Here is a 24,351-nt window from a genome sequence, read left to right as displayed (position 1 = left end):
GAGGACGTTCAGATAAAAAATAAAAATTTTAATTCACGATTATATAAATACACAGACGATTCCGTGTAATATAAGTGGAAAACAATTATTTTGCTCAATGTATATATGTTACGTGGCTGTAGCTTCATCCAAAGCCCTCTTAATTCGTATCAGCCATACCATACGGCTCCACCCTAGCCGACGACAGAGCCTCTGTAGTCCATATGAATTGAAAAATAGAAAAGAAAAAATGATGTGAATTGTTTATCAGAAGTGGGTCCCACTCGTCGTTTGACACGTTTCTACCTCAACGAGCGCTATATAATGCCACCATCTCCCCGTTCATTTGCTCAGCGAAACACACAAAACTCGTAAGAGGTTCGTAACTCTAGAAAACTTTTCAAGTTACACGGGAAAAAAAAAAAAAAAAAATAGAGTGAGTCATAAAAGCCAAACCCCTTTTCTTTTGAATCTACAATGGCGGCCTCGGTTGACAATCGCCAATTCACCCACCTTGAATCCTTAAACGGCATCGTTCGTCCTTATAAACCCGGTCCAAATCACAGGTCTGACTCCCCTATTCGCTCCTCCCAAAATGGGTTCGCTCCCAAGAAGCAAGTCTTTCTCGAGGAAGACTGGTCGAGTGACGATGAAAATGAGGCTGATTATATGGAGATAATACGCAAAGGCAACAGTGAACTTGAGCCGTCGATCTTGGACCCCAGAGATGAAGGCACTGCCGATAACTGGATCGAGCGGAACCCCTCCATGGTCCGTCTCACAGGGAAGCACCCCTTCAACTGCGAGGCTCCCTTGACCCGGCTCATGCAACACGGTTTCATAACCCCGGTCCCGCTTCATTACGTGCGTAACCACGGGCCGGTCCCCAAGGCATCGTGGGTCGACTGGACCATCGAAGTAACCGGTTTGGTCAAGCGACCAGCCCGGTTCACTATGGATCAGCTAATGCACGAATTCCCGAGCCGGGAGTTTCCTGTCACGCTTGTTTGTGCAGGTAACAGACGCAAAGAACAAAACATGGTTAAACAAACAATTGGATTTAACTGGGGAGCGGCTGGGGTTTCAACTTCGGTGTGGCGCGGAGTACCATTACGTCATGTGCTCAAGCGCTGTGGGATCTTCAGCCGTAAAAGTGGGGCCCTGAACGTGTGCTTTGAAGGGGCTGAGGATTTGCCAGGTGGCGGTGGGTCCAAGTACGGGACGAGTATCCGGAAGGAAGTAGGAATGGATCCAGCAAGGGATATCATATTAGCGTACATGCAAAATGGTGAGCTTTTATCGCCTGATCACGGATTTCCTGTGCGGGTGATCATACCTGGTTGCATCGGTGGCCGCATGGTGAAGTGGCTGAAGAGGATTATCGTCACCACTCAGGAATCCGACAATTATTATCATTACAAGGACAATAGAGTACTTCCATCGCACGTTGACGCGGAGCTTGCCAATGCCGAAGGTAGTTCTTTCACTCTCTGTCACGTGATTTTGCTTATGTTTTGTGCGCCAAACTGGCTACTCACACACGATCTATCAGTTTTTATTTTTGATTATTGCGATTTGATTTTGAATAGTATAATAAAACAGAATTTGGATTTTGGACCCATCCGTTTCTTTCTTTCTTTCTTTTTCTTTTTCTTTTTTTTTTTAAAGATATTTTTTTATGTTTTGGTGTAACGAGAAAAATCCCGTTATTTTTTTTGTTCCTATGTTAAAGACTCCGGATGTACACGCCGCAAACTTTTGGTATTCTGGTTTAAACCTATAGCGTTCCAGTTAATGAGTTTGTGTTTTAATAGTGAGCCAATTATCCCTATTCTTAAAATATATTTAATGTAACTTATAACTAGTTAATTTCATATGTTGGATTGAAATCTAACGGCTGAAAAATAATTTATAAAAAACTAGTAATAAGTGGGTCACAAACTAAAATAGCTTAATTTATAAGCTGTAAATTATATAAAATATAACTTAAAAACACCCAAGCAATAATTACCGTGGGAGTTTAGTTGTTTTTGTTTCGTTTTTTTTCAAATATGTTGGCGCTGTGAATAATATCGTTTACAATTGTAAGAGAAAGAAATAAGATTATTGTTTAATGGTGCGTGCAGCATGGTGGTACAAGCCAGAGTACATAATCAATGAGCTCAACATAAACTCAGTCATAACGACACCGTGCCATGAGGAGATTTTGCCAATCAACTCGTGGACCGCTCAAAGGCCATACACTTTGAGAGGCTACGCATATTCCGGTATGTTATGCACATCTTTTTTCTTTTTCTTTCTTTTTTAACTAACAGAATCTTCTATTAGTTTAAAATTTAATTGTGTACCAGATGCATTCAACCTTATGAAAAAAAGAAAAGAAAAAGAAAAAGAACTAAACTTAGTCCCACAGAATTCATAGTTGCCTTTCTATTTTCTCTACAAGTTGCAAACAAATTCAACCAACGTTTCTTACTTGGGAAGGTGTCTTCAAGTTGCAATGAAACTAATCTTCTTGTATTACGCGCTAAACAGGAGGTGGGAAGAAAGTGACACGCGTGGAGGTGACACTGGATGGTGGTGACACATGGCACGTGTGCACGTTGGACCACCCTGAGCAGCCGAACAAATATGGCAAGTACTGGTGCTGGTGCTTCTGGTCACTTGAGCTTGAGGTTCTCGACCTGCTTGGAGCCAAGGATATTGCGGTCCGAGCCTGGGATGAGACCCTCAACACCCAACCCGAGAAGCTCATCTGGAATGTAATGGTACGTGCTTCCTCACGCATCTTGCACGTGGTGTTTCAGCGATTCTTAGTTGTTTTTATATTAAATGGTCAAAGTTAAATGATTCCCCATTTCCTAACAATTTAACCCCCTTGGATTATGCCACGTGCGATGCGTTTGTTTGTTCGGGGTGTGATAGGGGCCTAACCAAACTCTCGGCCCCACAAGTTTGGAGTGTTGGGCATCGAAATCCAGCTAATAATATTTATTCACCAAGAATCTAGACTTTACGTCTTTAATTTTGCTTCCTGGACTGCCTGCCCCTAGTTTTGGGTCAAATTGTTAAAAATAATTTTCTTTTGAAATTGATATACAGAATATTCTATTGACAGACATATATATTTTCAAACTTAATTTAATAATGAAGTCGAGTTGAATTTTGAAGCTTGTTTCACTAATGTGTGTTAAAATAATAATAATGCAGGGAATGATGAACAATTGCTGGTTCCGTGTGAAAGCAAACGTATGCAAGGCACACAAGGGAGAAATCGGAATCGTGTTTGAGCACCCAACACAACCGGGCAACCAATCGGGCGGATGGATGGCTAAGGAGAGACACCTCGGGAGATCCTCGGATGCCAATCAAACTCTAAAGAAGAGTGTTTCTTCGCCTTTTATGAACACTACCTCAAACACATACTCGTTATCCGAGGTTGCGAAGCACAACTCTGCCGATTCAGCATGGATCATCGTCCACGGTCACATCTATGATTGCACTCGATTCCTTAAAGATCACCCTGGTGGCACCGACAGTATCTTGATCAATGCCGGTACCGATTGCACCGAAGAATTTGACGCTATCCACTCAGATAAAGCCAAGAAAATGCTTGAAGATTATCGCATTGGTGAACTGATTACAACGGGGTACACTTCTGACTCCTCAGCCTCCTCGCCTAACAACTCCATGCATGGGGCATCCAATTACATTGGGACCAATTTGGCGCCTATTAAAGAAGTTGCGCCAACGAGAAGTGTAGCTCTTGTCCCACGTGAGAAAATCCCATGCAAACTCGTGGAAAAGATTTTGATATCTCACGATGTGCGTCTCTTCAGATTTGCCCTGCCCCAAGAAGATCAAGTTTTGGGGCTGCCAGTGGGCAAGCACATATTTTTGTGTGCTACCATTGATGATAAGTTGTGCATGCGAGCCTACACGCCAACGAGCTCCGTTGATGAAGTGGGCCACTTCGATCTCGTGGTCAAAATATATTTCAAAGGAGTTCACCCGAAATTCCCCAACGGAGGACTGATGTCGCAGTACTTGGACTCTCTGTCAGTGGGATCCATACTGGACGTGAAGGGTCCGTTGGGTCACATTCAATACACTGGCCGTGGCAACTTTTTGGTTCACGGAAAGCCAAAGTTTGCTAAGAAGCTGGCTATGTTAGCTGGCGGCACAGGAATCACCCCTATTTATCAAATCATGCAAGCCATTTTGAAGGATCCTGAAGATGAAACAGAGATGTACGTGGTGTATGCGAACAGAACCGAAGATGATATTTTGCTGAGAGAAGAGCTTGATGATTGGGCCAAGAAGCACGATAGAGTTAAGGTTTGGTACGTGGTAGAGAAATCAATTAAAGAAGGGTGGCAATACAGTACGGGATTCATTACAGAAGCAATCCTCAGGGAGCACGTCCCAGAAGGATCAGGCGATACTCTTGCATTGGCGTGTGGGCCTCCTCCGATGATTCAATTTGCCGTGCAGCCGAATTTGGAGAAAATGAACTACGATACCAAGGATTCGTTGCTGGTGTTTTAAATTAAACGCTGGGGTCAAGCACAGACGACGATACCAGCCGAGGTTGTACATATTTAAACGTCGAAGTTTTCAGCAGCAGTTAAGTACTGCGTCACTCTATAGAGTCTATAAATAAATTCTCCCCGATCAATAACAATTGAATGCCCTGTAATTTCCCTTTTGGTACAAATTTTTCTTCTTCATTATCTGGACAAATTAGTCGTAAAACTTCTCATATCTTTAGCAGATTGCAAGGCTACATTGATGTTACAAGCATTTTCAATATCTTACATTTTTAAAATAACAAAGAATCGAGATCCTACTCAATACATAAAAGACCATTACGACATACAGACCTAACAGCAATAATTTTTTTTATTTTTTTGACTTATAAAATGATAAAAGTCCAGATCATTACAGCAGACAAGTATGACAAAAATATCATGACTATTATCCCATACAAATAAGAAAAATAAATTCCGCAATTATGAAATTTTTCTTTTTGCTATTTGTTCTCTTATATAAATTACGGTTTCTGGTACGAGGAGTAATACGAGTGAAAATACTATTTTTCTACCATTTTTGCTTTTCATTGCCGAAGAAGGTTAATAAGAAGAAAAGATAAAATTAAGGTTGATTAATTAAGAAATAAAAGAAGGAAAGATCTTGGTGTTGAGTTGTAATTATGAGGCTCCCCCACATGTTAGATTTTGTTGGTGAATTTTTATGTGTCTTTTCCTTTCTTCAAAGATTACATTTCCATGCGGAATTCGGGATTCAGGACCAGTCCTATATAAGATTATTTTGGCTGCAGCATCCTGAGTAACTTTCTTTACAGCAGGCTAAGATAGGCACCACGGGACGGGACAGCTAGCCATCGAATTCCCTATCTATCTCGTATCTCATTTGGCGCAGTTAAGATAAGGTGCCCCATGCATTTGATTCGGATATTCCACAAGATTACGCGAGTTCGAAAAATCAACAAAAAAACAGTGAATAAGAAAACGATAATAATTATTTGCCATAAAGCTCACATCTTTATTGACCCATTAAAAAAAAGTTATCATATCTGTTAACACATTATCAACTCTTGGTTTGAAAACATTATTTTCTTCATTAAACCATAATCAATGCACATAAATGGTCTCATAATTAATTGACCTCGCTCATCACCATGTATATGATCACAAACAACTAGACATATTGCACGATTATGTAACTGTTTACAAATAGTATTTAAGACGTGGATGGAACTTGACGAGTCTAGCTAGCCATATGGTGGTGTCACGCACTCAAAATGTATGGCATAAGCAACGCGGGAAATATTTACCGAGCCAGAACACGTGCTTGATATTTGAGTAAAACATGCATGCATCAAGCTGTTAGGTGATAGCAGCGGCTCAAGGGATGCGAAACATCTAAGTGGGACCGGACCGGTTAAAGATAGATAGAAATAGTTGGCCACCGCTGCTCCCGAGAGCCGCACTCAGACGGCTGCTGGCTGTTGCGGGTGAGACCGAGTCGACTGAGAGCCAAAGCCACCATTTTGCCGTTTGATGCTCGAAAAGGTCGCCTTTATTATTTTTCTTGTTGCCTCGCACCGCATGACCCCCCAACCTCTCCAACATTGTCGTCATTCAATTGATTGTTGATTCTTCTCCCTTCTCAGCACTTACGTCTTTAATTGTAATAATAAACTAAATATGAAGAAACTTCTCAATTTTTTTCCTAAATGGAATCTAACAAACGAATCATCTCGCTTTGTTTTGCTCCCTGGGGTTGGCCTTTGATGTTGAATTGAATGATCAACTGTAGTCATTCAATTTGATTAAGCAATTTATATATAAAATATACCAACAAAATGACAGAATATTGTTGCGACTCAAGGCAACAACATAATATTAAAATAAAATATCGATAAATAAATATAATTTTGGGATCATGAAAATCTATTAATTTAACAGATATTTAATTATTTGATAAAATTATAAATCATCAGTTTATGAAGTTATTTTTTTATTTAAAAAATATGATTATATTTTCGTTAACATTTTTATGGTTTATTTGGTAAATTAATATTTCTCAAGAGCATCTTTGAAATATTTTTTAAAATATAATAACTAACTCCACACTTAACCTAGATTATATGAACTACTAACTCGACACTTAACCGAAATTATATGAACTAAACGTGTTGTTTACCCGTTTCCAAAAATAATTAAATTTCATATTCGCATAAAGTACTGCATATGGAATTCAAATTCACTATCACTGGACCCAAGAAATAGTCGGATTTATTTTTGCTTGTGGTGCCTTTATTGGTAAATTACAACTAATCAAGTAATATTTTTTTTCTTTTTGGCTAATAAACTGCATGTGAAAACCTTACTCATTCATGTTCTTCCCTTCATGCCAATGCCTGGAAAAATTTTAGCTTAAGCCGAGATAAAGAAATCATTAAAAAAAAAAAACAAGTTGCATAAGAGAAAGAAAGGTAAAATAAAAAAATAATAAAAAAAGAGTATTCTAATATTACTCATTCATTGTTAATAATGAATGATTAAGAAAACAAATACTATTTTATGGGCAAATGTTAGTTGTTAGGATTCTTAATTGTTTAATTAATATAATACCAAGTCCATAGAACTTGGAAATTGGCTCCAAAGACATCGGGTGGAAACACGCTATTATTTTAGTATGCATGCTCTGCTGTCTCGCAGCAACCACAAAAGCATTTTGGTGTCGCTCTCACTACAGCCGTGGGGAATTTAATAACATTTAAAATAATTGTTAGCGATGGCAAATTGGAGGGTTAATTGTAAACGAAAGCAACACGACAAATAAAAGTGCAAGCTAGCCAGCTTGCTAGTGATAGTTTAAAGTTTATTTTTTTAAGTCACTGGATCATGTCATCACAAATCTCAGAATAATTTTAATTTGCTTTTGGTTTAATTTACAGTAAATTTGGCTAAAGGGCGGCCGATATATTTTTTTGCCCTTTTCTTTTCTGAAAGAACATCTATCAGTTTGGTAGCCAGCTACAAGGCTTTTTTTTTTTATTGTTATCACTCGTGATAATGAATGAATTAAACAAAAAAAATTAAGATATATAGATTAAATATTGAATTAAATTAACAGGAAGTTGTGTTTAAAAGATAGCAAGTTAGATTAATTTAACCGTTAAATTTCCTTAATTATGAGGGGGAAAAAAACTCAACGATATTAATAATCGTTTTTTTAACAATTATTTTTCAATTGTTCTCGTCGTTGTACTCTTTTTGTTATTATTTTTATTATTATAATCATAAGGTCTTAGGTCTACATTAAGTATACGTACAAAGTACAGTCATTCAATGGAATCATCGTATATCAATCCAATGATGATAGCTTTGGTTTGACCTTTATGGAAGTAAGAGGGGATAAATATTTGATTTGTATTGTGCATTGTTTTCAATGATATTAAGACGAGTGAAATTGAGAAAAAAAATTAAAATAATAATTTTTTTTCTTTTGTAATCAATGCTTTAATTTGGTTTAAATTTAAATTAAAAAAAAATAACTTTTGGGTGATGCGCTGTGTTTTTCTTCTAAAGAGAATAATAAGCATTAAGCAGCTTATGAAATACATGAGCAGCTAGCTTTTTAGCAAAGAAAATGAGGGTGATTTGAAAATTAATGTACTGCTTTTGTTTTTCTTTTGCAACTGATGAATGTATCCATTTGATGACTAGTAGAAAATTCAATGTGCAGTATTGCATTGATAGATAATAATTTCTTCTTCAAGCAACACTCATGAGTCATGTCTCTTCTCTCTAGATCAATCTGTGTCTCTATAATTAAAAAAACCCTAAGTCATGCAAAGTCTTCGATCTGGAACCTCACAAACCGGTGACCAAATTTATAATGACAAAAATGCAACGAGCTTCCATGGACACAAGTGATCGATGATGATGTACGTAACAAGTTGTGCCAAACTGATCAAAACTTCTTGTCAGAAAATTTGTGGCACACGTTACTGGATGTTCTTTGATATTTTGAAGAATTGAGAGCGACTTCTCGACACAGTATGTCCAGTTAATTAAGCATATCATGAGTGAAAAACCAATCAAATTTGGAGAGACTGGCCGTGGCTGGACCAGCTGCCACAAATTACTATTTGCCCTTATTGCCCGTGATTTAGAGTCACGTCATTTCCTTTATGTGCTTTATTGATGATAATGTTTGGATTTAAAGATTAGGGTTTGTTTTGATTCATTTCAATCCCACCATTGACCTTTTATGTTGATGATGTCGTCCGTTATCGAAACTTTCACAAGGTCTCTCTCTTTCTGCATATATGTGCTTGTGTGTGCGTGTTTGAGCTCTTTCAGTCAGTCTCAGTCATCTCCAGTACAAAGGACCCAGCAGAAATTTATAAGCCAGTGGATTGAACTATAATATCCACTCTGGACTGATGGACTGGTTGCCATATTTCAATTGCTTTCTTTGAAATTTTGAAACCCTCTTTTGTGAAAACCACAAGTTTCAAATTGGCAGTAGCGACTAACGAATGACAGTTCTTTGGGGCCGGGCCAACTTGCCTTGATGCGAGCTTAAAGCCTTTGTCGTGTCTATTATTTGATTTAATGTCGCTTGAATCTCATTGTCCGTCCTTTTGCATTGCACATCAAGAGGATTTGCCATTTCGTTACCAGCAACCTGATATCACAATTATATCCAAATTAAGATAATATTTTGGCAATTTCTGTGCTTACATATAATGGTGTCCAAATATATTTGGGTTCTTAATTAAGAAAGAAGATTTGCCGTTTCAAATGTCCATCCTTTCGCCTTTCACATCAAGAGGAATTACCAGTTCAGCACCGCGATTATGAGAGCAACTTGAAAGATCAGTTTGTTATTCTTCCCAAATTTCAGAAATTATATGCATAGGTGAACTTATAATTATCCAAATTAAGATGGCGCGTTGATCATTTTCTGTGTTTATTGCAGTGCATTACTTCATTCTGGCGTGCATTTTCAAATAATTAAAAACATTAGATTGTTACTTTTATTCCACGAGTACTCCTGGGTTCATTTCAGATAACTTCCACTTCTAATGCTAGCTCTACCAAATGATATATAGCAACTTGTATGTAATTTTTCAGTTCTGGAACTTAAAAGCTTCAGATTTAGAAGAAAAAAATTTGTTCTTTTCCTTTTTTAAAAGAAGGGGCCACAACGTCCGCATTTCTAAATCTATAGAGATATTTTCCTTTTAATTGAAAAAAAAAAAAGATATCGAAGAGTGAATTTGATTTCTAATTGTTTTTTTGTTGCTTATAAGAGTTATTATAAATATAAGAGTAATCAATAATATTAGGCACAGGCATAATTATTTATACAAACTTGATCCTACTGAGTGATATGATTGTATGAATTTATTTAGATAATTTAGCACCAACTTGGTAATATAGTAACTTTAAAATAATTGTTGCCATCTGTATTGTAAAGAAAATCACTTAAATATTTACTAAAATTTGTTTTAAGAAGAGTTAAGAGTTTTAGAATTAAGCAATTGTACGTAAATAACTTGTGTATTATTAATAGAGTAATATCCCAAAAAGTTATCCCAAATAATATGTCATTAATTGAGTAGTTGGTGAGATAATACAACTAATTCACTTGGATCTTTTAAAGAATTATCAATAACTAAAATAGACATAATATTAAATAAAATTTATTTACACAATTATATACATAGGTATAAAATATTTTTTTATTATGTATATATAATAATTGATAACTATAATAAATACTTTTATTTGATTAATTTTATTCTTTTTAATTCATTATCTCACTACTATTGGTAATACTATTAATTTGAATCTATAAATACCTATTACAACCTATTACTCGCAATGTGAGCATATGATGAATAACGATCATTCAGAGAGGGTCTTGTGAATTAACTGAAGAAGCAACATAAAATCTTAATAGTGATTTGATATTTCCCTTTCTTGTCCGAATATAGGAGGAAACAAGATTAAGGAGGCAAAACGGGAAAGCTAAAAGCCAAGCCCTCTGTTTCACACTAGTTAACAAAGTCGATCTTGATTGAGTGCATCCTTAATCCATGAGTAAGCATCAAGATCAGAAGATAAAAATGGCAAGAAGGAGGCACAGCCATAATGCAGTGAGAATCACATACTATGTCGAATCGCCTGACGTCCGATCACATCACAAAATCAAGCCTCATCCATTTTCCAGAAAACCTCAAACAACGAGGACATGTGGTTATGATCGCAGGGCAGAGCTCTTAGCCTATGCAAATCATCTCAGAGAAGCAGATCCTGAAACGGTTCATTGGTCGAGAAAGTTTCAAAGCTCCAAGCCAAAGGTAAGTTTCTACCCTTTTTGCAAGTACATGAGAAATGCACATAAATGCATGCATGCGTACGTTATGAAACTGAAAAAAGAAAATGCCATGAACAGAAATGGAAATGGTCTGCTACGCCAGCTAGAGTCCGCGCTATATTTCATCAGATTTTCCAGGGAACGAGAGGACGGTGGAAGTATCAGCGGATGGTACCGGAAGAGAAAATCAGTAGCAGGAAGAAGAATTCTTCAAGGAGAAGCATTTCTCTATTTTGCGTAGATTGCATTAGCTCTTGACCTTCGTTTTGCAGTTTTTCGAATCTTGAATTCTTGATCATTGTTTCTGTATTACTCAAGTTGCATAATAGTGTTCTTTTGCATTGTATGTTTGCAGAAGAAATTGAAGTGCGCGCTGAAAGAATTGCCGTTTGGTGGAAATTGCAGCAAGATGTAACAGAGATAATGATCGAGTTGATTCATAGGAGATGTGAATTGTGGCAGACAAAGTCCCGCCATTTGAATTTGCTCTCTCTCTCTCCCCGGCTCTGTGTTCAGATGGCAATGCAGATTTTCATGGATACTGTCTCAATTCTTCTCTTGATCCACCTATTGTGGTCTGTTATAACAGTAAAATATCCGTTTCTCACTCCCATGTTTAACTTTCCAAGGGTAGAGATCCTCTATTGTTTTAACAAATTACAAACAAATCAACAAGATCAGTGAAAGCATAGTTTGCCTCTAGAGAACGAAACTGACTATTTATGGACAAACGATTTGATTATTTTGAATCTTTCTTTATCGAGTCTCACACAATTTTTCATAAAGCTGTACACACAATATAAGGATATGAGATTATCATATCGTATAAAGCGAAAAAGGAAATTCATCATATTTTTCAAACTGAATAACAAAAGAATGTTATATATCATTTTACCCTTCCATTCCTTCCATTCAAATTGACTATTATGCATGAACAAATGATAGTCAATGACTCAATCCATACATCAATGACTATGAGGAAACTGACTACTGCAATGCCTTAGTTTCTAAAAACTAAATGCCTAATATATCTAAGGACGAGGTGCCCATTACCTTGCTATTCTACAATCAGTTGAGATCACACAGCCATGGACATTCTGATTATATACCAGATTGTGTTATGGCAGTCAGAAAGAAATTTAATGTATGCAACAGTGAAAGAGCTTTGGCCGGGCCTATCCTCACCCTTCTACAATTTGACAAGCAAATTATCGATTTCTATTACCTCCTCTATGCCTCCACCGCCTCCTCGATGCACCAACCAGTATCCTGGGAAGAACACGTCCTGATGCAGCAGCAGCTGAACCAGCAAGAATAGCTCGGCGCATCCCAAAATCTTCCTCATCCAATGAGTCATAATCCATGTGATATCTACCTCGCCAATGAAACCCTCTGCTCTGTCCCTGGTCTAACGACTCACCAGGAAAGTAACCATCATCCAAAGAGTCATCCGAATCATAATCACTATAAATGTCATGAAACCCTGGCTCAATCACATAATCTCCCAAAAGCATAGCCCCTGGTGTAGAGGACATTATTGTGCTGATAACATCATTTCTCTCCCTCTCCCGTTCAAGCTTCTTCCATTTTTCTTCAAGTACAGGGTCTACTGCTCGAGGCCTTGCCAATGGATGCTTTGCCTTAACATGCTTCCTCAGCTCTTTATAAGTTCCCACAAATGAGCACTTATCTTGCATGCATGATCTTTTCTTGGAGTTGAGATATTTACGGGCTGGTTCCACTACAGTCCAACCCTTCACTTGTCCGCGACAAAGAGGACATAGAAGCTCTGGAACTTCAGACTTTTCACGAGCATGCATGGGATCTAAAGTGACACTGGAGTTATCCAACGACTCATTTGATTGTTGGCCACTCTCAATAGAAGAAACTTTTGTGTAGGCTTTCTTGTATTGCTCAAGACAATTCGAAAAACGACGGCTCGTAGCACACATGTAAGGTCTGCATCCTTTGTGATAAGAGGAACAAAGAAGAAGCACAGCATTGTGAGGAAACTCCAGGCATACTGGGCAGGTCACGCCTTCCCAATCTTTCTTCTCCAAACCTCTAGGATGTTTTTTCTTTGACAGGCCTTCTTTACCAGCCTTTTTAGGCCCAGACGGCAATGGGTATGGTGCCACTCTGTGACGTCGTGAATCAGACTTGCATCGCACTTTGTTAACTTTCGCCATTGACAATAGTTAACCTTGAAACAAGCAGAGTGAGAAGGAACGAATCATTCTCCTGGAAAAGGTTTAAATAATATAACCTGCTAAATCATAAATATGACTCTGCAAGACACAGGCAAGTCCAATTTCATATCCACCAAGTACAATGCATTTTAACCAGCATTCTGATTAAGTTGATTGTATTTTAATACCATCCAAGCAATTCATATTATTGTTCTTAACTACTATTCTTATATGAGGCCATTTCAGAACTGCTGAAATTATTAAAAAAAAAAAGAAAAAAGAAAAAGCAAAGCTTAATTTATAAAACAAATTTGTCATCTATCCATGTATGACATATACAGAAAAATATAACACCAAGGCAAAAAGAATCAATTGCATGCCAGTATCAGTCGAGTACCAGAACCCACCAGGTTTCTCAATATACCAATCATATCAAACACATCACAAACTTCTTAATATGCACTGGTCAAATATCATATTGTTGTTTGCCAAACCTGAATGCAACATACCCACATCATATGCAGACTTCAAAAAGTGTACTGACCATTTACCACCATTGAAAAGGCTCAACTGAGTACATCTATGGCATAAACTAACTTTAAAGTCCAAAACATACACAAAATCATGGGGACAATCATAGAAAAGGGTCATAAATTAATTATTCACTAGATATCACATCAATATCTGTACATTGATGTCAAATAAGTTTCAAACTACCCTTGCTTTGCTAGAATTTGCAAACAGAACTAAAAACCGTGCACAATGGCAGTAAAATGTCCATCCAACTCATTTACTATAGCCAATAGAACCTTTCCCAAAGGATAAGAACTCAGACGAAAGAATCTTCATCAAAAAGGGAAGTCTTATTACTGCTGGTACTGCCAACCCTTCCAATCATAAGAGACAGACGCATTCAATCAGTCTCAGTCACAGACTATGCATGGTAAAGAATCCACACTAGGTCATTACACAAAATACCACCAATTGAAACAAGCAGTGTATACTTCATCCACCAAGTGTCTAAAAGCAATGACATATTTTTCCCAGAGAAATTTGGAGCTTATCAATAACGAGGTTTTAGAATTCAATGATAAAGATGTTACTAAGTGCATTTTCTTCTTCTCTTTTTTCTGTGTTCACCAATCATATAGTTAGTATCCTTACCTTACCCTCTACCCAATCTACCCTAAACCTCCCCATTGAGTGTGTTGGCTGGCATCCAGCTGTCCATGCCATCGCCCACACCTTTTGAGGCCCTGACCAACGAAAAAGGGGATGTTGGTTTCAAATGCACAATTGACCTGCATAGCAACTTATTCGAAATACACTGGGAAAACAAAATGAAGATACAATGTAAAATTCATCAAAAACTACAAACAACAGATCTGCTGCAAAATTATTATTTGGAGTGTCCATTTAAACCCCAAAAAATAGAGATTGAGAAGCAGCAAAGTTTTTTCATAAAACAAGCATCCTTTCAAATGTCGAAGCTTTTTAAAAACAAAAAAAAATCCAAATGAATGAATTGGAGATGAGCATCGATTTGGGCTTAGTTAAAAGTAACTTATCGCTATCAGCAATATAACTGAACTCCTAATCACCTCACTCGGCCGAAATATCCTTTCCACCAATCAGTCATCTGTTGCTACAAAGAACCTCTCATTTCTTCTTCTAACTCTGCAATTTTTTCAACAAGTTTGATACTCGAAATGAAAATGGTTAAAATTATAAATACCCATTAGTGACACTCCAACCTTCACCAATCATTCTATCTAACAATTCAAGAACACAATCCTCATTACTCTAAACAACTGTGGCTAATTTTTACACATCTCTGAGCAATTATAATGATTTGATGGAACTTAGAACCAAGCTGAAAATGATGGGCATTGGTCAAACAGTGTGTGATTTTTAACCAAAAAATAATAAGAAGAAGAAAAGGAAACAAATTAAAATGCCTTCAGCTACACACTGCATAGTACAATTGTCTAAAATTCTGTTGCAAGCCAAATTATGCAACTAAGGCCGAAATGCTAAAATATAGTCCAGTGCAGTGCAATGTACGCACGAACGTTTCAATTTTCAAAACACAGATAATCCAAAAATGCCAAAATCGTAAATAAGTACAGTCACAAGCACAATTCTGATATACGAACATAACATATTACAAAAAAACATGAAAGTAAAAACAATTCAGCCATAAAAGAGAAAACCCTAGAACTAAAAACTGGCAAACACACGCACTATCCAAAATGTCAAACTCCAGTTAAATAAAGATACGTTTGCCGCCGAAGAGCTCGCAATGAGAGGGGAAAATGAAATCCAAAACCAGAAAATGGAATCGAGGGCTGAGATCAGAGCCTCGATAAAGAGCGCAGCGTACCTGGAAAACAAAAAAGATACAAGGGGAATACGACACGTCGTTTGGGAGGGGGCCAAGAGAGAGGGATTTTGAAAGTGGTGTGTTTAGATGATTTATGGAGGGAAAGGCGGAGAGGATCGGGCGGTGAGTGAACCCGATCTTCACGGCCACGTTGGGCGATGGTTGCGTCTTGCGTGTGCTGCTGCAAGCTAACGGAGAGAACCAGGCTCTTGCTTCTCTCTCTGTTTATTTGTACTTTTATTTTAATTCCTTATTTATTCAATTTATATCATAGGGTTGAAAACTTTTGAATATGCTTCAGCTGTCCGCTGATGCCTGTCATTTTTACGCCACCATCTTGGGTTTTTTTGTTTTTTTATTCTATTAGTCCGCCCACCATGCAACAGTTGCACGGTTCCCCAAACTTTTTTCTTTTCTGTTTCATCCAATAGATCTAATGGTTAAAATATTCAACGGCTGAGATGTGTTCAATTGGTTATTAACACTTAACCCCCTATTGTTTATTATAAAATTATAAAAGCTAAATGTTTTTAAATATTTACTTAAGGCAAAATAATAATAATTACAACAGTATTACTAAAAAAAAATCTATAAAATTTAATAATGATGATGTTGATGACATTAATAATAATATAATAATTAAATAATAAAATTAATTAATAATATTAATAAAATAATAATAACAATAAATAATAAAAATTAAATTAATATATTAATAATAGTAATAAAAATAATGACATTAATGACAGTAATAAAAATAATAAATAATAATAACGACTTAATTAAAGTAATCACAAGAATTAAAATAGCAAAATTAATAAATTTTCATAATAATAATAATTAATGACAGCAATAATAATCAATAATACTTCAAATAATAAATTAACAAATTTTAATGATAATAATAATATAATAATCATGACATTTATGGTAGTAATAATAACACATAAAAATAATGAAAATAATAAATTTTAATAATAATAACAATAATATTGATATAATAATAATAACATTAATAAATAATAATAACAGTTATATTTTTTTTTCAAAAGTCATTTTATCTTAAAAAATACTTATATATAAAAATTTATAACTTCTAAGATATATTTAATTTTTCATAAAATATAAGGTAGTACAGTGTAATTAACTAAAAATGACAAAACTCATGTTGCAACCGTTGCAACATTGTTTCATCATTATGGTCATTTGTACACTTTCTACTATATTAGAGTCGGCTAGAAACGTGTTGGGCAGGCTAAGCTTCTGGACCTTAACAATCCCCGGCCCATTTATGCGCGATGGCATTTGAAATTTCCTTTTTAACCTTGTATCGTTCACTGTCCATTAATTAAATATATAGAAAAATCAAACACTACTCGTGATGAAACAGAAAAAAACTTTTCCAAATCCGTTCTATTTGTGTACTGATGAACTAAAATTACAAACTCTCAAAATAATAATAATGGTCTAATTATATTAGAATCGCTCTAAAATAAAATACACTTTTATAATTACATGATTAAAATTATAACATATTTATTATTATTTATTACTTTATGGGTGTGCTTATGATTTATGTTTTACTTTAAAGTAGCTCCAAATTTAAAATTACTTAATAATAATTTCTTTGTTTTCTTGTATTTTCTCGACCAACAAATTCAAGGTCGATGTAAATCCTCTTACCAAAAATTGAAAATAGAGCAACTTTTTGGTGGGCTCCCGCTATGGTATCCCTCTGACACTACACCCTTGGCTTTTCCTAGCTTTTGTCTTTTTTTTGGCAAATTACAGTTAGCTCCTTATTCTTTCTTTCATTTACATTTTCACTCCAATGTAATGAAAAATTACAGTTATCTTATTTCTCTAACCCCTAAAATTACTTTTCAAAGATCAAATATATTTTCATCCAATTTTTTTTTTATTTCTAAACTATCCTCATATAATGAATACATTTATGGGTTCAAATAGTCTTATCCTTTAATTTTTAGTTTTCACTAATTAAGTTATTTCATCATGTACAAAATATAATTCTCTAAGATAATAAAATTTTAAAAAAATCTATTTTGTAATGGGTGTTCGGGAAGTGAGAAAATGAAGGAAGTGGGCGGAAATGAGAGAGAGAGAGGAGGAGAGAGAAAAGAAAAGAGCAACGGTAAAAAATTAAAATAATGTATGTGACTATTGTCTCTGACATATGCAAATGCAATTGCACCCATAAATTATAACTTTAAATAGAAAATTTGAGCAATTTATTTGCAATCATAACAATAAAATTAGCGGTGATTTTTTTAAAAACTTATAATGATTAGAACTAAATTTAGAAATATATTTTTAGAACCAACCATGATGGTAATTAATCTCTTTCTACCTTAATTTTAACAAGGGTATAATTAAATTATATATGATCAAAGTGGTTAATGGTTAAATAAATAAAAAATCTAATGAATGAGAATAGACTAATCACATTTTAAAAAATTGAGAGCAGAGTAACACATTAATTTATTAAATGTACAGTTAAATTTATCTTATGTTAATAGTGATTATTAAATAATACATAGATCTATTATATATTAAATAATTAATATATATTAATGCAAACTTTAAAATATATTATTAAAAAGTCAAACTAGATATTGAATTTAAGTGTAAAAATTTTAAATGATTTGAGATTATGTGTTAAAATATTGAAACTTCATCATTTTTTAACGCCCATGCAAACAATAGAGATTGTGAAGTTAATAACCTATTAAATCCACCTAAACCACTAAACTACTTAATCTGATGGTTCATAATAACTGATAAGGTCATAGGCGCACCATAGACAGCCCCCTTTTGGTTTCCTTGATCACCCACTACTACTCGTCTTGCATAATTTAGAAACGTTTTGGCCCGTCCACGAGATTTACTGCGCTAAAATGTCTTGTATTAAGAAGATTTTCCTTGGACCCATAGCACAAAGTAATCAATCAAATATTATATGCAGCAGAAAATCACAAGGCAAAATTACCAAGTAATAGGAGCTTTACTTTATCTGCATCCTGCATATACACTTGCTTCTGTAGCATTGTTTCAAATGCTAGATATATACAAAATAGTGACCGTCCCTGTCTCTAACACCGTATCACACCTCCCCCCAACAATCGTTCTCCCATTAGAAGAAATAATAATAATAATAATGAGGAAACCATACCAAACTACTGTCCTACAATTGCATATCAAGTACAACATAACAAACAGAGTGGATACTCTTGATTGAGTTAATAAAAAGCATGCAGCTTTTGCATCTGGACAAGCAAAATTACTCTAGGATGCAAGGCTGTGCTTGCTTCATAATGGAAGAAGCTGTGTCTTCAAGAGTGATGCTATCATCCTTTCCGAGAGTGAATATATGAACAATCTGAGAAGCTGGTAAAAGCTACAACCCAATGAAAAATTGTGAATGTTACTTTTGGGACTCCTGCCTCACAGATGGCATAACCAATTGCCAAATGCCTCTTAGACTCTCAGGTGTTAGACATGTTTCAGTATGGCCACAGGTGCATTGAACATAAAATTAAAGCATGGTAGAAGAATTCGTGTGACTCACTGTGGAGACTGATGGAGCACAGAGAGGCTAATTGTATTAAATAGAAGCATTCACGCCCACAGTTTTAGCTCTTCTTTCCAGTGTTAAGGAGAGCACAGCAACAGGAAAAGTACTGAAATGTAATTTAACAATTGATATGTACCTCACCGTCTACCTAGATAAGGAGATGCTGAGCCTGAGTTTGTGGCAAGTAGTCTCTTAACAAATGGGTGGTCTAAGAGCTGAGCTGCAGTGGGACGATCATTTGGATTAACTTGTACACATTGCTTGATAAAATCCTGAGCATCTTTTGAGAGACTATCAGGAATAGGTGGTGGCGAACCCCTTCCAATCTTGAACAATGCCGCCATCTGTTGAGTTACAATAAAGAAGATGCAGTTAAAGTCCCAAAAACAAATTTTACACTCGAGCATATTTTAGAAGTAAAGTCCTTACTCTACAATTGTACCGATCAAATGGATTTTGTTCAAACTGATATAATAGAAAATAGATATAAAAGACCAACCAACAGAAACCAACAAGGAAAATAGGTTTTGCAAATCTGTAATATCACTTCTTAATCAAAATGATGATGACTGTGACAGCAACAGTTTTAATAAAAATTGCACTTACACATTCCATAGGAGCATACGGAATTTGACTGGTTAACATCTCCAACACAGTGCAGCCAAGGCTCCATATATCAGCTGGAAGCCCATAACCTTTGTTCTTATTATTAATAACCTGCAATCGTAAGGCTTGGTAATCAGAAACACCTGAAGGAAATTATTAAACACACTCTTTATTATATAGGCATTGTGTTTAATAGAAAAAAAAAAATCTTGCAAAGTCTAACATGTTTAAGGTTGAGCAATACCCGCCAAATTATCAGGTACAAAACAATATCACACATTGTTGTCCAGAATGCAGATGAACATCAACATAGTGTTTCATAACTGAATTGGTTTTACTAATAACAAATGCATAAAATAAAACACCATTTGACATATTATAACTTTGAGCCATAAGTTCTTCAATGCTTCATAATGTCATTAACTTATTCAACCTACAAATTCATGTAAAGTTATTCAACTCTCAAACAAAAGGATTACTGCAAACCTCTGGGGCCATCCAGAATGCAGTCCCTCTGCAAGATTTTACATCATTCAATTTGGTGGCCTGAAAATCAACACATGAAGAAATATTAAGAAGAATTTACAACCATTTAAGAAGATACTGAAAATGAGAAGAAGATCAAAGTCCAGGGATGACAAAAAAACCTTTGCCAATCCGAAATCAGCAAGTTTCACTGATCCATTCGCATCCACCAATATATTTGCACATTTAATATCCCTTTAACACAAAAAAGAAGGAGATGAGCCAAAATGAAATAATCATACACAAAACATATGTTTCTGTATCCATCCATTCTGTGATTGCACTACAAACACTCACTGCCAACCACTTTGACACTCACTAAGAATTAGTTAAGAAAAAATTCCTTCCGGATCATGGACCAAATCTAACAGAAGCCCTGATTAAAAAATCTATTAAAGCAGAACTGAAAATAAAAGGAGATAGAAAATAACTCCAGGAAGACTAGAGTGGATATGAACCTGATGTATGTGGCTCCCAATTTGCTAGCTTAATATTTACAATCAGCTAGCAATTTGAATCCAAATATCGAGGAAGTATAACTTTTGTTGAATAAATTCAATTTTTATCTTCCTTCAAATGGAAAAATATTTTGCTCCATTTTGTTGTTAGGTAAAAGAAAAGCAGGGAAAACGACAATTTAGAGTTATCACCACTAGGAAAAAGGCATGAATGCATGTGAGCCCACCCACCCACCGTCATAGCAAAGACATAAAGTCCTAGGAAGCAGTGAATTCATCTTAAATAAAATACAGTTGGATGATGACACTGTTAATAAGTAACAAAATTACACTAGAGCTTACAAGCAGTGTTCACTTAAAAAATCAACCAGTAAACACTTTAATAAGTCATCATAAAAAACAACACCAAAGTAGAAAGAACTAAAATTCCAATGAAACAGGGAAAGCATATGATTGCTAAACTTGCACAATAACATAACTTGCTGCATATGCTTTAAAAAAATAAACTTGCTGCATTGATGGCAATGATAAAACACATTGAATTAAAAAAATCATAATCAAAGAAGAAAATTTTGGAATCAGATGAGATGGCTCGTCAATGCATGATTAATGGCATAATGGATCCACATTTATCACCTGTGAACAACATCTTGGTCGTGAAGATACTTCAAACCAAGCAGAATCTGTCTTGTGTAGGCAGAGACCTGGGAATCTCGTAGATGATACCGCTGATAGAGATTTAAAAGGGAGCCTTTAGTTACAAGCTCAAGAAAGATATATAGCTTTGATTCATCCTGCAAAACCATTAAATACAGAAAAGAAATTAATCGAGAAAATTATGCAACATGAACACCTAAACAACACATGTTTATCCTACAAAATCCAAATACTTCTAAAGATGGAAATAAATGTCAATATGTGAAAGAAGCACACAGTAGAGACTGGCACTAGATGATGCAGGCATGAGATTAAAGTTCCGCATGCATGTGAATTCAACTTTCTTTCTTTAAGCCTTTTTTCAAAAATTCAATGTTCCAGACAAATCATTAGGATGCAAGCTTGAGTAAATTTTCTGAAGTCACAGTGCCTATAATTCTGATAAGCATTTAGATTTTCACAGATTTGGTAATGGAAAAGCATAATTTGCACAAATTGCTTACGCTATTTTTGGGTTCAATAAAAGCAATAGGAAAAACATAAATAGAAGAACTTTCATTAAAACACATTTTACTGCTTAGAAGAATTTGTAAAGGACAACTATGCAATATTCTTTTTGATATTAATTAAGCAACCTCAACCTTCCTCTATGGGATCACCTTAATTATTATTTCCCTCTCAAATCATACATATAAATGTTCCACCAAGATGAAGCAAAGAATGGAAGAGGTTAAGGAAAAGAACTTCAGAAATGTATATGTATCTTAAATGTAAGAAAAGAACAGGCTACTTATTCACTTTTGAAGGATTTTCAGTCATGTCGAAAGTCGAAGAAAATGAAAAGCAATAATACCTTATCCGTGCCATAATACTGAACTATGTTTTCGTGTTCGAACCGACTTAAAAGAGCTATCTCCTGCAAACAATGGCAGCACATGATAATTAAAATTAAATTATATCCAACCCCAGACAGTTAACTAAAGTACTTGTAAGATAGAAAAATAGTATATATGTGGAGAATCAAACTTATACCATGACAAAAGAATATCCTGTCTCACCTGCTCAAGTTGGGAAATACTCTGCTTTGCCTGGCTCCCCTGATCAAGCAACGAAACTTCCTTAACAGCAAAAAAGAATCCATCGCTGCACAAGAAACACATACATATTCATTAATCAAAAAGCATATTCTACACACAGGCCTCTGTTCCATTTCAAATCAACAAATAATAATCCAACTGGGCAACATCTCGAATCTAGATTTATTATATTTCATGAATTCCCCAATAGCATCCCATTCATTTTGAAACATGGTAGTTGTTTATAGAAATTTGAGCAACATCACAAACAACATTTAAGCACTTACTCAGAAATCCCTTCATATACTGATCCAAACGATCCGCGTCCCAGAAGGTCACCCTTCTGCCAATATGTGATAATCCTCTTAAACCTCCCATTGGGCGAAATATTCGACATAGGTTCAGTTGTGGTACTTGAAGAGTCATCTTCGTGTTCTGTCGTAAATGAACATGACTCTGATAACACCATATCATCTTCTTCTTCCTTAACAATCGCCCTGTCAGCTTCTTCTCCTTCTTTTTCATTATCTTCGTCATCAGATGAACTACTTAGAGCTCTATCATTCATTACTGAAGACGGCGTTATACCATCTTTAGGTGCAAAATCTCTCAAGATATCCCACGTAGAACACGCGTTATCAATAACCGGTTGCCTCATACCTGGCGGCGGTTTTAACAGAGGTGGCCGAACTCCTTTAATTCCTTTCACATAATTACTACTAACACAGCACGCACTTGACTCGGCCAACCCGCTCGGTGGCAACTCAGTAGTCTCCATAACTGCAAGAGCATCATTGTTACCGGCACCAGAAGCCCTACAAGACAATTCCGCTACCTGAGTCAACTTGGTCCGAGTCAGCTCAGTTTCGTTCCTAATTCTGACAATATCCGAAACCCTATCGCACAACTCACCGACCACCGCACCCGCTGCGTCACTCTGTCTCTCCACCGTTTCTTTCAGAGTATCCAGCTGTTTCAACCTCGACCTCGGTAGGAGATCAGAAGCCGAACGATTTTTTCGAGCCTCCCACGCCGCCGCCGGGATCGCGAAATCCTCGGGACCAGACAAGCCTAAGCTCCGACAAATCCGCTCGAACTCTCCCTCCACGCCTTCGATGCGGAAGCTCGTTCTGTCGGACAAGTCAAGCGATCGAGTAATTAGCGAAGATGAAGACGATGAATCATCAAGTGACGATGATGTTGAGGCCACATCATACTCAATGTGCTTCGCCGCATTCCGCCGCTCGAGCCGAGGTTTTTGCCTCATTTTCCTCGGGTCCATGGCCGCTTTGCCGGCGGATTTCTCCCTAGGACTTAAAAATCGAGGTAAGTGATGCATTTGAGAGCTGAATCCATCCAAATTTTACAACATACTGTGGTGAAACTTAAAAACCTTCCTTCACAGGTGTCCAAAACGACTCGTATAATCTTTCTTGATAACTTTCTCGAGAAAACTGAATGAGAAGAAGAAATACGACAGCGGCTGCGAAAACGTAAACATATAGTCCCAAACTCGTGATGGTTGAAATGATGAGGATGAGTAGACTGGAGAGACTGGTAAACGCCGACGAGCGTAAGAAAGTAAAGAAAGACAAATGGAAACGCGGTGCCACGTGGAGCGTAAAAATTGGGTGAATGAATTGCTGAGTTGGATCGTATGAGGTTTTTGTTTGCGTGCAGGTGAGAACATGTCCTCTTAGTGTATACCCCCATGTTAACGCTGCACCTGAATTCTGACTTATGTCAATCTATTGTCACGGCTTTCACCACATTGCGTTGGACGATGGATCTCACTCAGTTCCTGTCGTACGACGGACGCCTTATCCCGATTCCGTAAGTAGACTTTTTTAAATGTCATGTATGATTATGAAAGCGGATATTAATTGATGAGTGGCCCAAATCTCCGTTCGATGAATTGCTCAAATCGCTTGAGGCGTGACATCAGTGTTAAAAGCAATTTGTA

At 36.2% G+C, this 24,351-nt stretch overlaps 4 protein-coding genes across 8 annotated transcripts; 2 read left to right on the top strand and 2 right to left on the bottom strand.

Annotated features, from left to right (window-relative positions):
- The first annotated feature begins 325 nt into the window (after positions 1-325).
- Positions 326-4,709, top strand: LOC102610866 (nitrate reductase [NAD(P)H]-like). The gene is made up of 4 exons (XM_006472645.4): positions 326-1,453; positions 2,106-2,246; positions 2,515-2,747; positions 3,190-4,709. Exons 1-4 carry the CDS (start codon positions 457-459, stop codon positions 4,525-4,527), a joined length of 2,709 nt encoding a protein of 902 aa, XP_006472708.2. The 5' UTR covers positions 326-456; the 3' UTR covers positions 4,528-4,709.
- Positions 4,710-10,408: 5,699 nt separating this feature from the next.
- LOC102609644 (uncharacterized) lies at positions 10,409-11,160 on the top strand. Its single transcript, XM_025097077.2, has 2 exons — positions 10,409-10,885; positions 10,981-11,160. The coding sequence occupies exons 1-2, from the start codon at positions 10,622-10,624 to the stop codon at positions 11,158-11,160; spliced, it is 444 nt and encodes a 147-aa protein (XP_024952845.2). The 5' UTR covers positions 10,409-10,621.
- Positions 11,161-11,728: 568 nt separating this feature from the next.
- Positions 11,729-15,753, bottom strand: LOC102609948 (hypothetical protein). 5 transcript variants are annotated; one of them, XM_006472642.4, is made up of 4 exons: positions 15,475-15,752; positions 14,693-14,768; positions 14,256-14,347; positions 11,729-13,105 (listed from the first exon to the last, which is right to left on the bottom strand). In XM_006472642.4, the coding sequence occupies exon 4, from the start codon at positions 13,089-13,091 to the stop codon at positions 12,111-12,113; it is 981 nt and encodes a 326-aa protein (XP_006472705.2). In that variant the 5' UTR covers positions 13,092-13,105; positions 14,256-14,347; positions 14,693-14,768; positions 15,475-15,752; the 3' UTR covers positions 11,729-12,110. The 5 variants fall into 5 exon arrangements, with proteins under 5 accessions (XP_006472705.2, XP_006472707.2, XP_006472706.2 ...); XM_006472644.4 differs by lacking the exon at positions 14,256-14,347 and having other exon boundaries at positions 15,475-15,753; XM_006472643.4 differs by lacking the exon at positions 14,693-14,768.
- Positions 15,754-18,477: 2,724 nt separating this feature from the next.
- Positions 18,478-23,961, bottom strand: LOC102609376 (mitogen-activated protein kinase kinase kinase 1). Its single transcript, XM_006472639.4, has 8 exons — positions 22,676-23,961; positions 22,371-22,455; positions 22,166-22,228; positions 21,292-21,449; positions 20,320-20,392; positions 20,159-20,218; positions 19,673-19,783; positions 18,478-19,410 (listed from the first exon to the last, which is right to left on the bottom strand). Exons 1-8 carry the CDS (start codon positions 23,725-23,727, stop codon positions 19,204-19,206), a joined length of 1,809 nt encoding a protein of 602 aa, XP_006472702.2. The 5' UTR covers positions 23,728-23,961; the 3' UTR covers positions 18,478-19,203.
- Between the last annotated feature and the right edge of the window lie 390 nt (positions 23,962-24,351).

This window comes from Citrus sinensis, chromosome 5 (genome assembly GCF_022201045.2).
Source record: "Citrus sinensis cultivar Valencia sweet orange chromosome 5, DVS_A1.0, whole genome shotgun sequence".
NCBI classification, from domain to species: domain Eukaryota; kingdom Viridiplantae; phylum Streptophyta; class Magnoliopsida; order Sapindales; family Rutaceae; genus Citrus; species Citrus sinensis.
This window is presented reverse-complemented; position numbering and strand designations above follow the sequence as displayed.